This window comes from Piliocolobus tephrosceles, chromosome 4 (assembly GCF_002776525.5).
Source record: "Piliocolobus tephrosceles isolate RC106 chromosome 4, ASM277652v3, whole genome shotgun sequence".
NCBI classification, from domain to species: Eukaryota; Metazoa; Chordata; class Mammalia; order Primates; family Cercopithecidae; genus Piliocolobus; species Piliocolobus tephrosceles.
The window spans coordinates 60,871,465-60,886,195 of NC_045437.1; the positions used below are offsets into that span (position 1 = coordinate 60,871,465).

General features: G+C 38.3%; 1 protein-coding gene across 5 annotated transcripts; it reads right to left on the bottom strand.

Moving 5' to 3' along the window:
• Positions 1-1,047: 1,047 nt before the first annotated feature.
• GAPT (GRB2 binding adaptor protein, transmembrane) lies at positions 1,048-7,695 on the bottom strand. Of its 5 annotated transcripts, XR_002731322.1 has the most exons (4): positions 7,681-7,695; positions 6,663-6,815; positions 3,729-3,856; positions 2,409-3,010 (listed from the first exon to the last, which is right to left on the bottom strand). XR_002731322.1 is itself a non-coding variant. In XM_023210505.1 (3 exons), exon 3 carries the CDS (start codon positions 2,718-2,720, stop codon positions 2,247-2,249), a length of 474 nt encoding a protein of 157 aa, XP_023066273.1. In that variant the 5' UTR covers positions 2,721-3,010; positions 3,729-3,856; positions 6,663-6,815; the 3' UTR covers positions 1,048-2,246. The 5 variants fall into 5 exon arrangements, 4 of the variants coding, with proteins under 4 accessions (XP_023066273.1, XP_023066275.1, XP_023066274.1 ...); XM_023210505.1 differs by lacking the exon at positions 7,681-7,695 and having other exon boundaries at positions 1,048-3,010; XM_023210507.2 differs by lacking the exons at positions 3,729-3,856; positions 7,681-7,695 and adding an exon at positions 3,884-3,948 and having other exon boundaries at positions 1,048-3,010; positions 6,663-6,805.
• Between the last annotated feature and the right edge of the window lie 7,036 nt (positions 7,696-14,731).

Genomic DNA, 14,731 nt, shown 5'->3' on the forward strand with positions numbered 1-14,731 from the left:
AGTGAGGCCTCTTTGACCGCCCTATTAAAATGAAAATAGTCTTTCCCACCCAACCCCATTGCTTTCAAAAACAGGAAGAATTTTTTATAAAGCACCTTCTACCATTTTGATACGTATCCACTTAGGGAAATAGAAACCATATCAATTTGTTTTAACAGAGAGAATTTAATATAGATTATTGGCTAAACAGGCATTGGCAGGATGAAAAAACAAAAAGGGGACACAGGTACCACATAGATAGTAACTCTAACAATATTGGTTAAGAGTTACCAGACCTCAGAGGAGGAGCCCTGCCAGGCTGGGACGCAGAACTCTGAGGGTGTCACTTGTCTCCTGCACCACTTCAGGAAGTTGGAGGAGGGTCTGGCTGTGAGAGTCTAAGGGTGGGTGCACCTGGCTGGTGCAGGCACTTCTGACAAGTTGCAGAGAAGCTGGTCCTGGGAGTGATGGAAGAAACTAGAAAGCTGTAAACAACCAGTGATGCTGGAGTAAACCACATAGCAATAATTCCTGCGGGGGCAAGAGAGAGAATAGGCAGGAGCAATTCCCTGTTGCTTCCTATTGCCTTTCAGTCTTCCTTAGTGCCCCCTATTGGTAGAGCCTAGAATGGATCCACCTGGCAAAAGAAATGTTTGCAGAAGCCCAGGTTAAGCAATTCAGAGGAGCAAGTAAAAGAGTAGATTTAGAGATGAGCTATCATAGCTTCATGACCAGCATTGCATTCATTCGTTTACTATCATTTCTTTTCTACTAGACCGTATGTGTTCAGGATCCATGTCTCTCTTTTTACTATTGTAACCCCTCCACCAACCCATGTCTCCCATGTGCACAGCACAATAGCAAGTAGACAGAAGATACTCAACAAATATTCGTTGCATGGATGAATAATAGATGGATTTATTAGATTCTTTCCTCAAAACTACTCAGCAAAATGTACAATTCAATTCTCATCAGTAAAACATGAGACATTTAGTGCCTCATGTGATGTTCTAGGCATTTGGGCTAAAAATGCCTAGAACATCATATGAGGCAGTTTCTTTTCATTCAGGTGGGAATTTAAGACATTTTCATATGAAACTAGGTAATAAAATGCTGTGGCAACATCCATATGTTTAAATGTCCTAAGAGTTGAAGAGGCATCAAGACTTATATCAGAAAATAAAAAGGTAAATGCAGGTTTGGAGTGATTCAGGAGATGTGCAGAACTTATAATCTGAAGCAGGCTTGAGAAAGGAGGGAGAAAAGCAAAGCTGTGAAGGAAGGATAAGTTTGGCAGGTTTCGAGATGATTCTGCTGAAAGCAAAGAAATGAGAGATAGTAGGAGAAGTCATTGGAAAACGGAATTGGAACCAACTGTGGAAAACCATCAATTTTGGAGTTCAAATTATGGGTATTATGTCTTTTGCAAAGAGGGGGCATTAAAACACTTTAAGCAAAATAAATGATGCTGCTGTTGGGAATATTTTCTGAAGATAAATCTGGCAGGACCATGGGTAATTGATGGAGTGGGTTGAAACTAGAAGCAGGAGGACCAGTTAGGAGCCTATGACAATAATTCTGATCCAGATAAAGATAATGAAAGAAATAAAGGAAAGAGAAAACAGGTAACATTTAGAAGGAAGACCCAATATCACATAATACAGCTTCAGTCTGGGGCAAGGAGGATGGAGAAGGTATCTAGAATTCATCCACAGTGATACACATAGGGTTCAGAAAGGTGGAGATAGAGCAGAGACTACCTACTTATCAGAACTTGATTAATAATGACATCAGTACAATAAAAATCACAGTGAATTATTTTCAGTATTTTAATTTTTATTTTATGTTCAGGGGTATATGTGCAGGTTTGTTATGTAGGAACACTTGTGACTTGGGGGTTTGGTGTACAGATTATTTCATCACCTGTGTACTAAGCATAGTACCTGATAGTTTTTTTCCCCCTGAACCTCTCCCTCTTTCCACCGTCCTCCCTCAAGTAGGCCCCAGTGTCTGTTGTTCCTCTCTTTCTGTCCACGTGTTCTCTTATTACTTAGCTCCCACTTCTAAGTGAGAATATGTGGTATTTGATTTTCTGTTCCCATGTTAGTTTTGTTCTTTTTTATGGCCGCATAGTATTCTAGGGTGTTACCACATTTTCTTTATCCAGTCTACTGTTGATAAACATTTAGTTTGATTCCAGGTCTTTGCTGTTGAAAAATTACAGTGAGTATTTGTCATCCAATAACAAAAGTCAGCATTTTGAAAAGCTAATATGAATCTGGAAGAATGTATATATCTTCATCTTGAGGAACTTCAGAAGGATGAGGCTTCTGGAAGTTACAGTAGTCAGAAGATGTCTCATTATCATAGATATGCTCCTCGAAATTGGACTGCCGTGTGTTTTCATATAGTTCTTTATTGGTTTTTCCTTTAACTTTGGGAGGACCTGCTTCCACATTTTCATAGTTTTTGTGTATGTTATTTCCCCTGACAGCAGATTTGTGATCTTGGGTTTCAACTGAGATTTTATGCCTTAAGCCAATGATGCGGGGGCCCAAGAATGTTTTAGTACAGACTTTTCTCCTGCTGCTTCTCCTTTGCAAAAACCTCGGTAAGGTAAATCGTGTGGCAACATGGTGTTTCCAGTGCCAAACACACCCAATTCCACAAACCACTAAGAGTAAAAGAAGCGAAATTCCTACAGAAACGGCCACTAAATTATTTCCACAGCTTTTCAACATTTCTGTACGAACAGTGCTGTTTAGTGGTTTGGTGTTACCCTTAATGAATTCACAATGTAATTCCTTGTAGCCTAGTATTATTCAAAAATGAGTTTGGAAGCTCTTTTAGGCATTTCCTTTTCAGAGCTGAAAGAATGCTATCTGGTAAAGTCCTGATGCAGTTAGAGGAGAGAGTGTATAAACTTATTTTTGGAAGATGGCTCTCTTCATGTGTGATGCTCTTCACAGTACAGTCATTAATGTATAATTGTACTGTATCAAGGGGATTTTATTCCATTCCACTTCCTTTTCTGTTAATGAATCACAAAACGAAGCAGAAATGAGTGGAAGATGACAGTAGAGTAGGAAACTCAAGAAAAAGAAGGTTGAATGTCAGGTGCGGGGGCTCACGTCTGTAATCCCAGCACTTTGGGAGGCCAAGGCGGGTGGATCATGAGGTCAGGAGATCGAGACCACCCTGGCTAACAAGGTGAAACCCCGTCTCTACTAAAAATACAAAAAATTAGCCAGGCATGGTGGCAGGTGCCTGTAATCCCAACTACTTGGGAGGCTGAGGTAGGAGAATGGCATGAACCCGGGAGGCAGAGTTTGCAATGAGACAAGATCGTGCCACTGCACTCCAGCCTGGGCAACAGAGCGAGACTCCCTCTCAAAAAAAAAAAAAAAAAAACGAAGATTGAATGATCTGCCATCCAGAAACCTGCTATAAATTAAAAATATGTTAATTGCATACTTATTATCTAACATAGAAAAATTACTGATTTTCACCAATGCATTAAACACCAGCATATAGTGAGCTTCTGCTTTTAATATAAAATATACTACCTGTTTGATGAAAGAAAAAAGAGTCAGAAAAATCCTGTCCCTGCCCAAGCCTGAGTGGTTTTATCACTTAGATCTCCACATAGTTTTTGACAATTAGGTTAACAATTTTCAAGTGAAAGATAATGTTCCGAGCACAATAGAAGAAATGGGACATGTGCAGACAAGTGCAATCATCTTCAATACCTGTCACCTCTTCTGTGAAGCCCTGTCTATCCTTCTTTGGAGCAGGTAGAGGCCTTGTCTTTTTCTTAACCATTCCTTCCTCTGCAATCCCGCATTAATGAGTCCATTCTCTACTATAGTGCCATAACCTAAATGAGAGAGAATTGTATTCTTACTCGGTTAAATGGTGGGCAGAGTTCAGGTCATTTCATCTGTATGTTCCTAGAGAACAGCACAACACCTAGCACAGAAAATGCATCCAATCAATATTTCTTGAATGAAAGAATGCATTTAAAAATGACTGCAAATTTCAGCATCTAATTGCTTAAGATGATAGTTTAAAACTCAAGGGTGCAGTTTATGCTTAAAACATGAAATGAGACCTTTAAAGTAAACCAATGTATTTTCAAAAGCCTTTGTATCACAGGTTTTCTCATAGCTTTCAGAAAATAACTTCCATCTAAGATGATTTTACATCGTTTTCTGTTGATGCTTTAAAATGGCAACGAGATAAGAAGGGGAAGTGTTCAACTGGGCTGCATGTTCCATTGTGATTTTATGAACAAAACATTATTACTGTATATTTTCAGTCTGAATGTAGACATAGATCCAACAGGGCCTGTGAAATGATTATCATCATTTACGGAATGTTATCATCAATAATGTTTAGTTAAGAGCTTCAGCTTTTAGCCGGGCGCGGTGGCTCAAGCCTGTAATCCCAGCACTTTGGGAGGCCGAGACGGGCGGATCACGAGGTCAGGAGTTCGAGACCATCCTGGCTAACACGGTGAAACCCCGTCTCTACTAAAAAAATACAAAAAGCTAGCCGGGCAAGGTGGCTGGTGCCTGTAGTCCCAGCTACTCGGGAGGCTGAGGCAGGAGAATGGCGTAAACCAGGGAGGCGGAGCTTGCAGTGAGCTGAGATCCGGCCACTGCACTCCAGCCCAGGTGACAGAGCGAGACTCCGTCTCAAAAAAAAAAAAAAAAAAAAAAGAGCTTCAGCTTTTAAACACTGTTACAGGGATTATCTCATTTAATCCTATAGCTGCTGTATGCAGTAGGTACTATTTATATTATCATTTTATAGATAAGAAGAGAGGCTTAAAGAAGTTAAGTAACTTCCTTACAACCAGAATGTAACTGAATGAGAATTCAGGTAAAAATTTCCCCAAAATATTATTTATCCAAATATCTGTAACGTGCTAAGTGCATCAGTCACTAAATTTGTATAGCTTGATTAGCTCTGAGGTTTTTGAAGGTTGGAAATTATATATTATTTACCTTTGTATTACCAACACCAGCATTAGACATAGAATGACTAATCTATTAAACGTTCGTTAATGAAGGAACTAATCTCCTTATGGGATGATAATAATAGTAACAATGAAGAAGAAAAGTAGAAATTCACAAAATGGTGCTCTGCTTTTAGTGAGTATTCACGAAAAGTTTAATGGTAATGAATGTTCATAAATTTGCCTAAGGTTAGAATATATTAATATGCACATATTTAACTTGACATTTCACATAATAAAATTAAATAAGATGTGCAGGTAATTTATAAATTTGTTTTGATAAAAATACAGGGACAAGCACCCCAGATGCAGAAATGTTTTAATTTCCTTGGAATTTTGGGGAGTAATATTGAGGTTGAGAACTGTATGGTCCACCACACAAGATTTACAATCTGTAGGTTTATAAGACCAGCCGCGCTTGTGTTCAAGGACAAAAGTTTAGCCAAATGACTTTAATCATTAGGACCTCATTTTCTGTTTGAAACAGATGAGTGCCAATTATCTGCAAGATATTTTATGGTATACATGGTTACCGATTTAAGAAATTAGTGGCTGGGCGCTGTGGCTCACGCCTGTAATCCCAGCACTTTGGGAGGCCAAGGCAGGTAGATCACGAGGTCAGGAGATTGAGACCATCCTGGCTAACACGGTGAAACCCCGTCTCTACTAAAAACAAAACACAAAAATTTAGCCAGGCGTGGTGGCGGGTGCCTGTAGTCCCAGCTACTCAGGAGGCTGAGGCAGGAGAATGGCATGAACCTGGGAGGCAGAGCTTGCAGTGAGCTGAGATCCGGCCACTGCACTCCAGCCTGGGCGACAGAGCGAGACTCCGTCTCAAAAAAAAAAAAAACAAAAAAACAAAAAGAAATTAGTTGCCAGAGTATTTGAAGTAAATTTACAAAATAAACTTTAAATATTGATTGAAATTAATCAACTTTTTGAAAGATACTAGGACTGCAACAGAAGTCACGGTGAGGGTTGAGGAAGGCTAACTATTGTCACTTCTGCAGCTGAGGATAAGGCAATAAATTGCCCTCTTAATTTTTAAGAAGAAAAGGTATTTTTACCATCTATGTTATTCTATGTAGAGTAGACATTCGGGTACATCCAAAATATTAAAATTGTTTGTCTAAGAGATATTTACCAAGATAAAGACAAGAAGACATTTTACAGAAAAAAAAAAATGCATCATTTTCTTTGAAATAACATTACAGGAAAAAAACCTGTGAGAGATGAACAAAGACCTACTATTATGAAAACCACATTTTAAGCAATAATCCTTCAAATATAGTTTAACACTTAAATAGTGTTCACTTTGCCCAGTTTGAAAGAAAACTCTGTTTTCATTTTGGAAAGCAGTTCCAACAGGTTACCTAATAATTTGACATTGTTCTTAAAATCGCAAATTGCTGAGAAACTTCAGGAATTTTCAAGTAAGATAATGCCCTTCTGTTTGGAAACAAAGTAACAGCAAAGCATAATTATATTGTAAAGGAACATCAACATCACTCTCAGTTTGTAAATTGGGTTTCCCCCTTATAGCTATGTAAGGCATTTTTTTTCTAAAAATTTTAATAAGATAACAATCATTGATTAATTAAAGACAAACTTATTTCTTATAGTTTTTAGTCACCCAAATACCTTAAATCAAGTTCTTACTTACCTCAAGATTGGTGTGTCAAACTCTCTCTTTTGTTCTTTTGGTTATGTTTTAAACCTGCATTGGGTTAGAACTTGTTCCTCTTTTTCACTTTGGTAGGTTACTTCCTTCTTTCCCTCCTTTCAGGTTATTTAACACTTGCAAAGTTTCCTGGCTCTAGAGGAAGTTAGTATCAGATGCAGCAGAATTAAGATAAATGGCGTGAGTTTTTGAATAAGGAAGTCTGGCCCTTCATCTTTGTCAAGTAATAATTTTTTAACTGTGTCAGAAAATAATACGTAAAGCCTACATGGTTTATTATTTGGGCCATATTTGCAGTTCCCATTTTAATATCAATAAAAGTCACTTCACTTGTACTTTAAATTTTTCAAAAAAGAAATATTTTAAATGTAGTCACACATAGGTCTTGGGCTTTTATTATTATTATTTACTTGTGTTGCTAGACCGGTCCTCTCTTCAAATATTAATATTATGTACCAAGGCTCCCAAGTTATAGCCATACAGGTGAAATCAGTGTCCCAATTTGGGTTTGGAAAATGTTAATGTTCTTTTAAATGTATAAATAGGAATTTCCTCAGGTATGTTTTGAGGCCCATTACTTCTGGGACATGCTAGTAGCTCTTCCATCAAGTAAATGTGGGGAATACTGCTTCCCTGGATATTCATGGGCATATCAGCATGCTAAAGCCAGCAAGCAAAATAAAACCAAATAAGAAAAATAAATTGTTTAACTTTGCTTAATAATAGTAGTCAGTATGTTCTTAGCACTAAGTACTCCAAGCCTTTTGTGTAATACTTAGCAAATCTTGGCAACAACCCTATGAGGGAGAAAAACTGTTATTAGTCCTATTTTACAGAAAAGAAACAGAAGCACATAGAATTATCACTTTCCTGACAGAGCCTGCAGTCTGCCCCCAGCACCCCAATTACCACTTTTCTGACAGAGCCTGCAGTGTGCTAAACCACTGCCCTGGCTGCCTTGCTAGATTGAGTAACATGTTTCCCACATATTTACCCTTACCGACAGCATCTCTTGGAGTCCAACTCCATGGGAACACACACATTGCGAGATGCTGAATTAGACAAATTACAGATGAATTCGACAGATGAGATGACAAATAATGGAAAATTTGTCTTTTAAGTTGTATTGGAACTTTTTGAACCACAGAGGATTAACTTTGCATAAGTTGGTTTTAAAAAAGAGGATTTAGTTACTGAAATAACTACTGGACATTGGAAGGACAGGATGTATTATTAACACCTGTTGAGCACTGACATTATGCCAGGCATTGTGCTAAGTGATGAGGATGCATGAGTGAATAAGCTCCCTGCAGCACTTAAAGCCAAGTAGAGAGGCTGCTGCACCCACAGAACATTTCAGATCAAAGTGATAAGACCTACGAAAGACATGATTATGGACAGGGACAGTGGAGGTAAAGGAAAGAGGCATCCAGCTCAGAGGGTGGTCAGGGAAGACAAGACCTGAGCTAAGCCTCATAAATAAGGTGTTAAAGCAGAATAGGGGTGTCCTGGACAAAAATCTTACAGCGAAGGAGGTTACGAAGTTGTGAGGCTATGAAGGTGCTGTGCTCCACATTCTCTCCAGTATGTTTAACTGCAGTATTAGCCACCCCTCCAAATAATGTACACACTCGCCTGCCTAGGCACACGTCTGTAAGAAAGGCAGTTTATACAATGTTTGTGTAAAATTATGATTTTCTCTAGAAGGCAGGACAACTGGTGCTCATTTAGGTTTTCCCTTTGAACTTAAAAAAGTTGTTTAACCCCTTATCATTTTAGTTTTTCTAAGGATAAATAAAATGGAGGGAAAAGGACTGGCACTTTCCTCAAATAGAATTTTTTTGATGTCATAGATACAATTATTCTTCAAATTTATAAAATAAATGTTGTATATATTCAAAATATAATTATTGGATCATTATCATTTGTAGGGATTAGGTTTTATGTCTTGAATTCTGTATTTTCCTACTTCCCAATCTTTGGCCTCACAAAGTACATATTTATTGTCTTCTTTCAGTTTCTTTTTAATCACAGCAATTATGTCTAGGTTTCTTTTTCCTGCTTTTTCTTCTATAGTTATATGGTTTGGGTAGTTAAGGGCTTAGGAGGTAGTTTATTGTTCTATAGTGTAATTTGGACTGGGTCTTTCATCTAAGTAAATCTTCCTCTCCTGTTAATTGATGATAGCAACCACTTTACTTAATTGTGATTTAAGTTTCTAGCAATTTCTTGCATGTCAGTTAGTATCTATTTATTTTAACCCAAGCCCTTTTTCAGATACTTGAACTGATTAATATTAGTGATGGTAAAAATGAACAAATGTTTGTGTTGTGAATTTTATTTGAAAGCTTGCCAGACTAAAAGCATCTTTCAGGCTATTCTGGAAGGAGCCCCCAACCCCCATGCGACTTGTTAAGGGTATTACGGGGATTTACATTTTAGCATAAAGCATTATGTTACCTGGGAAAGGTAATGCATTTAGTAGCTAACAAATTTATTAACACTAATTGGTTTATGGGATTAACCAAAAAGTAGCTAGAGTTTTAATAGAATGTGTCACTACCTTCCAAGTAAAAGTTGTTCAGTCTGTGGCCCAAAGAGTTATAAAAATTTTAAAGTGGCTGGGCGCAGTGGCTCACACCTGTAATCCCAGCACTTTGGGAGGCCGAGGCAGGCAGATCATCTGAGGTCAGGAGTTCGAGTCCAGCCTGACCAACATGGAGAAACCCCGTCTCTATTAAAAATATAAAATTAGCCGGGCATGATGGCACATGCCTGTAATCTCAGCTACTCGGGAGACTGAGGCAGGAGAATCGCTTGAACCTGGGAGGTGGAGGTTGCAGTGAGCCGAGATCGTGCCATCGCACTCCATCCTGGGCAACAAGAGCGAAGCTCTGTTTCCAAAAAAAAAAATTTTTTTAAGTAAAAAAGTTGAGCAGCTAAAGATGAAGTGAGAAAGCATGAATAGGAAGAGGTAAAAATAAAACCATTGTTGCTTTAGTTATGCTTAGGGCCAGTCCTGGTAGCAGCTGGCAAACATAAATCACATAATTTGTAGAGTGTAGGGGATGGAATTTACTGAAATGGATCTCAGATATTAGTCAAGAGATTCATTCCCAAACTTGAATGTTATCAAAATCATTTATGAAGTTTTAAACAAATACGTAAATTTCTAGGACCTCGAAGATTCTCCTTTATCACTTCGGGAGTGGGGCCCAGAGATCTTTATTTTAAAACCTTAGAACAACATCTAGGAATTTATGGGTAGGAAAATGAGATGTTATACAGACTGTGAGGGGAGAGATGGTTAGATTTTATTTTATGGTCTTTTGTGTTGTTTTACATTTTCCACTAACATGTGCCACTTTTGTAACAAAACAAACTTTAAAGCCTCCCCAGGTGATTCTGATTTGCAGCCATGTCTGGGAACCACTGATACAAATGAACCCCTGGCTGCAGTGCAGATAAGTGATGTGATTTAATCCATAGCCTCCCTAGAAAGCAGAAGCCTGGTCTGGATATAAAAATCCAGTCCCTTCATTCTGACCCAGCACTTCTGTGTTGTACTCCAACACTATCTCAATGAGGAATAGATGAGAAAAATGTCCTTAGATGTCCCCTTCAATAGTCTATCTTTTCTTCTTCTTCTTACATCATGAGGAGCTGGGGAGATACACATACACAAATAACAAGAAGTTGGGGAGAAGGAAAAAGGAGAGCAAAATCCATTAGGTGTCCCATAGGAATGAACTACGAAAAGCATAACCCTATTGGTGGACACTTTTAAGACATGAAATTTGCCACCTGGAACACTTCTCTGGCTTAAAATGATGAGCATTATTATGGTTCATTTGAAAACTTAGAAAGGTTAAATTATGGTCTGGGACTAAAAGAGGAGACGCCAAAAGAAAAAGTAAAAAGACCCAGGAATTCCACTCATTGAGTGTACACACGCAATAGAAATAAGTATCACTTCTCTTTATAGCAGCTTTAGGCGTAGTAACTCAAAGCTCTAGAAATAACCCAAAAGTCCATCAATAGTAAAATGAGTGAGTAAAGCATAGTAAATTCATGTGATGGAATACTAGACAGAAATGAAAAAGAACAAACTATAATATTGATATATACAACATCAGGATGAAGTTCACAAACAACGCAGAATTAAAGAAGCCACATACACAACACTATATACCGTATGATTCCATTTATATGATATCAAAATTACATAAAACTTATCTATGGATATGTGATAAGAGGTCAGAAGAGCTGTAGTTACTATAGACCTGGTGATGCATCAGGGAGCCTTCCTGGATGCTGGAAAGTTCTATATCTTGATCTTTGTGGTGGTTATGAGGTGTTTTTTATGTAACCATTCATTAAGCTGTACATTTAAAATTTGTGAACTGTATGTAAGTTGTATCTTAATTAAAAAATAAATTGGAAATGAACAAAAGAATTCTTTTATGTTATAAAAATGGAGATAATTGGATGTATTTTTTTTATTCATCTAGATTACCATCTTATTTGGCAAGCTGGTCTACTAGTTTCAGCGAAGGAATTCTGTGCTTAATTTGAGGTAGACTTTCAACTGTTTGAATTCTAACTTTATTTGGAACTTCCTGAGCCTCAGACTTGGTGAAGCTGACATGAAGATGAATTATTAATGAGTTACTAATGAATATTGAGCTTCAACCCAGTCAAAGCAAAGGGTCTTATTTTTTGAGATCAAAAATATGATCATAAATATTTTGACTTACTCAAGGGATGTGTTCCCCCAAGATCACGTACAACCCAAAAACATATAGGTATAAATCAATTTATACCTATTTCTTTTTCATCTTGATTAAGTAACACAACTGTGAATCTTGCTTTCTTTGTCCATGAGTTAGCAATGGATGGGGCTGTCCATGAGGTTCTTTCAATTCTACTAAGTAAAAATAACAAAAATTGGTCACCAACACAGTAAGAACAGAATGTTTGAAATTGGTTTTTGTTTTTAGTATACACTTCCCTTTAGTCCAACACCTTTTTTTTTGGTCATAAGTCTTTCCTAATTGCTATGCAAATCAGATAACATGGTGTGAGTCTTACTTCAACTTTAGTTGAACAACATTGTCTCTTCTTCCTTCACTGTTTCCCCTTTTATTCCTTCAGATAAAACTAAATGCACATTGAAGAAATCGAATGACCATTTAATATGAAAAAATTGTGAAATATTTTACTTCTTCATGAATAAAACTGAAAACTGCATCATTCAGTATTCCTATAGCAAATACATCATTCATCTCAGGCTGTGTATATAATTCCACAGGTCATATACATAAACTATTACAATGACAAGTTTTTTGTTTATTTTAGAAGAGTTCTGTGAACTAATACATAAGACACCAAATAAGTCATTGTTTGATTCTGTCGACTTCTTCAGTAAATGTTGAAAGGCATAGTACAACACATTATAATTTTTTTTTTTGAGACTGGGTCTCCCTCTGTCACCCAGACTGGGGTACAATGGCATGATCTTGGCTCACTGCAACCTCTGCATCCCAGACTCAAACGATCCTCCTGCTTCAGTTTCCCAAGAAGCTGGGACTACAGGCATGAGCCATCATGCCTGGCTAATTTTTGTATTTTTTGTAGAGATGAGTTTTCACCATGTTGCCCAGGGTGGTCTAGAACTCCTGGACTCAAATGATCTGCCCACTTTAGCCTCCCAAAATGCTGAAATTACAGGCTTGAGCCACCTCACCTGGCCACATATTATAATTTTTTTACATAACTAAATTTGAAATTGCACGTGTAGTCAGGCTAGATGAGAAAACTACTGGATTCACAGGAACTTTTCTCCCATAGACAGCGTCAATCACTATTACCATTTCAAAACTGGCTGCATTTGGGGGCTAGCTCATTAAAGGAAAATAATACCCTAAGCCTTTGCTTTAAGACCCTGCATGATCTCAGATGTACACTGATTTCGACAATCAGTGAAAGGGACGCAGAGAAAAGTAACAGCTTTAGATCTGCTCTTTTAACAAAATGCTATGGTGCCCTCCATAAGTCTATTTCGATAAGGAGAAGCAGAGGGTGAAGAAAATAAGAAATTAAACACTAAAAGAGTGGGTGGGGCAGGGGACCTGTCTAAATGGGTCTTGATAATCAGGCCCCTGCCTTTTATTCTCCCTTGGGAAACAAGCTTTGAAAGCCAATTCGTCTTTAGATGAACACTGGTAAACATTCACCCAGAACTTGAGAGCACTGGTGTAGGGCATAAATGGTCTATGGTCTCAGGTAAGCCAGTGTGATGCTCCTGCTAAACCTGCTTTGTGCTTTCATGTAGACATCACCTTCTCCTTGGATATATTAACTATAGATTAGGCTAAAGTCACAATGGTCTTTCTTAAGTGACATATCACTTACCATGATATGCTCCTTTTATTAATTTATTCGAATTTTAAGTCTATCTCTGTGTTGTCCTCAAAGTCTATTTCTATCCCTGACATTGATTAATTTGGGCCAGTCATTCAATCATAGAGCATCTCAATTTCCTCATCTGTAAAATGGATTTTAAGAGGTCAATGATTCTTAGGTCCAGTTGCTCACTGGAATCTCCTGAGGAATTTTTAAAAATATGAGTGCTTAGGTTCTAGGCCATAAAAATGAAAGCAAAATCTCTGAGGGTGTAACTCAAGCATTAGTATTTTTTTAAAGTCCCTTGGGTATGCAGATGTCCCCTGCTAGCCAGTATTGAACACTCAGAGCTTTCTTGAACTAATATTCTGTGACTCTCTGCCGTACCCTCTTCAGTAAACCACTTAACTCTTTACTTTGGGTTTCTTCACATGAAAAGGGAACTTGAAAGAGTGTGTTGAAAGAAAAACAGCCTGCAAAGTGCTTAAAGTTCATCAGAGGAATATATATCACTAAAAAGAAAGAACTCAGGGCCGGGCGCAGTAGCTCAGGACTGTAATCCCAACCCTTTGGCAGGCCCAGGCAGGCGGATCACCCGAGGTCAGGAGTTTGAGACCAGCCTGGCGAACATGGTGAAAACCCATCTCCACTAAAAATACAAAAAATTAGCCAGGCGTGGTGGTGGGCGCCTGTAATCCCAGTTACTGGGCAGGCTGAGGCAGGAGAATAGCTTGAACCGGGAGGGGGAGGTTGCAGTGAGCCGAGATCGCACCATTGCACTCCAGCCTGGGCGACAAAGAGGAACTTCGTGTCAAAAAAACAAAAAAAGAAAGAAAGAAAGAACCCAGGAATTTGCATACTGGCTAAAATGACACTAATACTTCACATTTATTGGGCACTGAACGTAAGTCAAACATTTCTCTAATCCCTTTACATGAGTTTCCTTTTTTAATCCCCACAACAAGCATGTGGATGAATATTATTGACTAGTTTGGAGATGAGGAAACTGACACACAGATCAGTTGAATTACCAACCCAAGTTCATACAGCTTATGCCAGAGCTTAAATTCCAACTTGGATCACACAGTTTGAGTCTAGAGCCCATGCTTTTGAGTCTAGAGCCTGTGCATTGTACCTCTGCAGTACTGTGAACTACTCTTTTATTTTTACTTTGTTTATCTAAATTCCTGTGATGAAGTCCCAGATTAAAATCTGCTTTATTCCAAAGGAGATGAAGTCAAATTCCTATTTATTTCACACCATCTGATCTGAGCTGAAGACAGTGCCCTGACTGTGGAATATTGACGGACTAGAGCAGAGCTCTTGCCCAGGCTTTAGGAAAGTTTGAGAGGTTTTAATAAGTAATTGAGGAGGTATAAAAATGAAAGACTGAACTGTAAGATCATGAAGCTTGTAATTAGAATTTTTCTTCTCTACAGTTCACAGCTGGGGAGTGACATGCTCAAAACAGGGCTTAAGTATGGCAACCCTGGCTACTAGTATGCAGAATCATGGAAACGACCTCATGTTTACCACTGACTGGATTTAGCAAGCTGCTCCAAATAGAGGCAGCCCATGTCTCCGCGGACGCAAGGACACGTCCGTACTCCAGATCACACCATCTCTTGCCTGCACAACTGCAATAA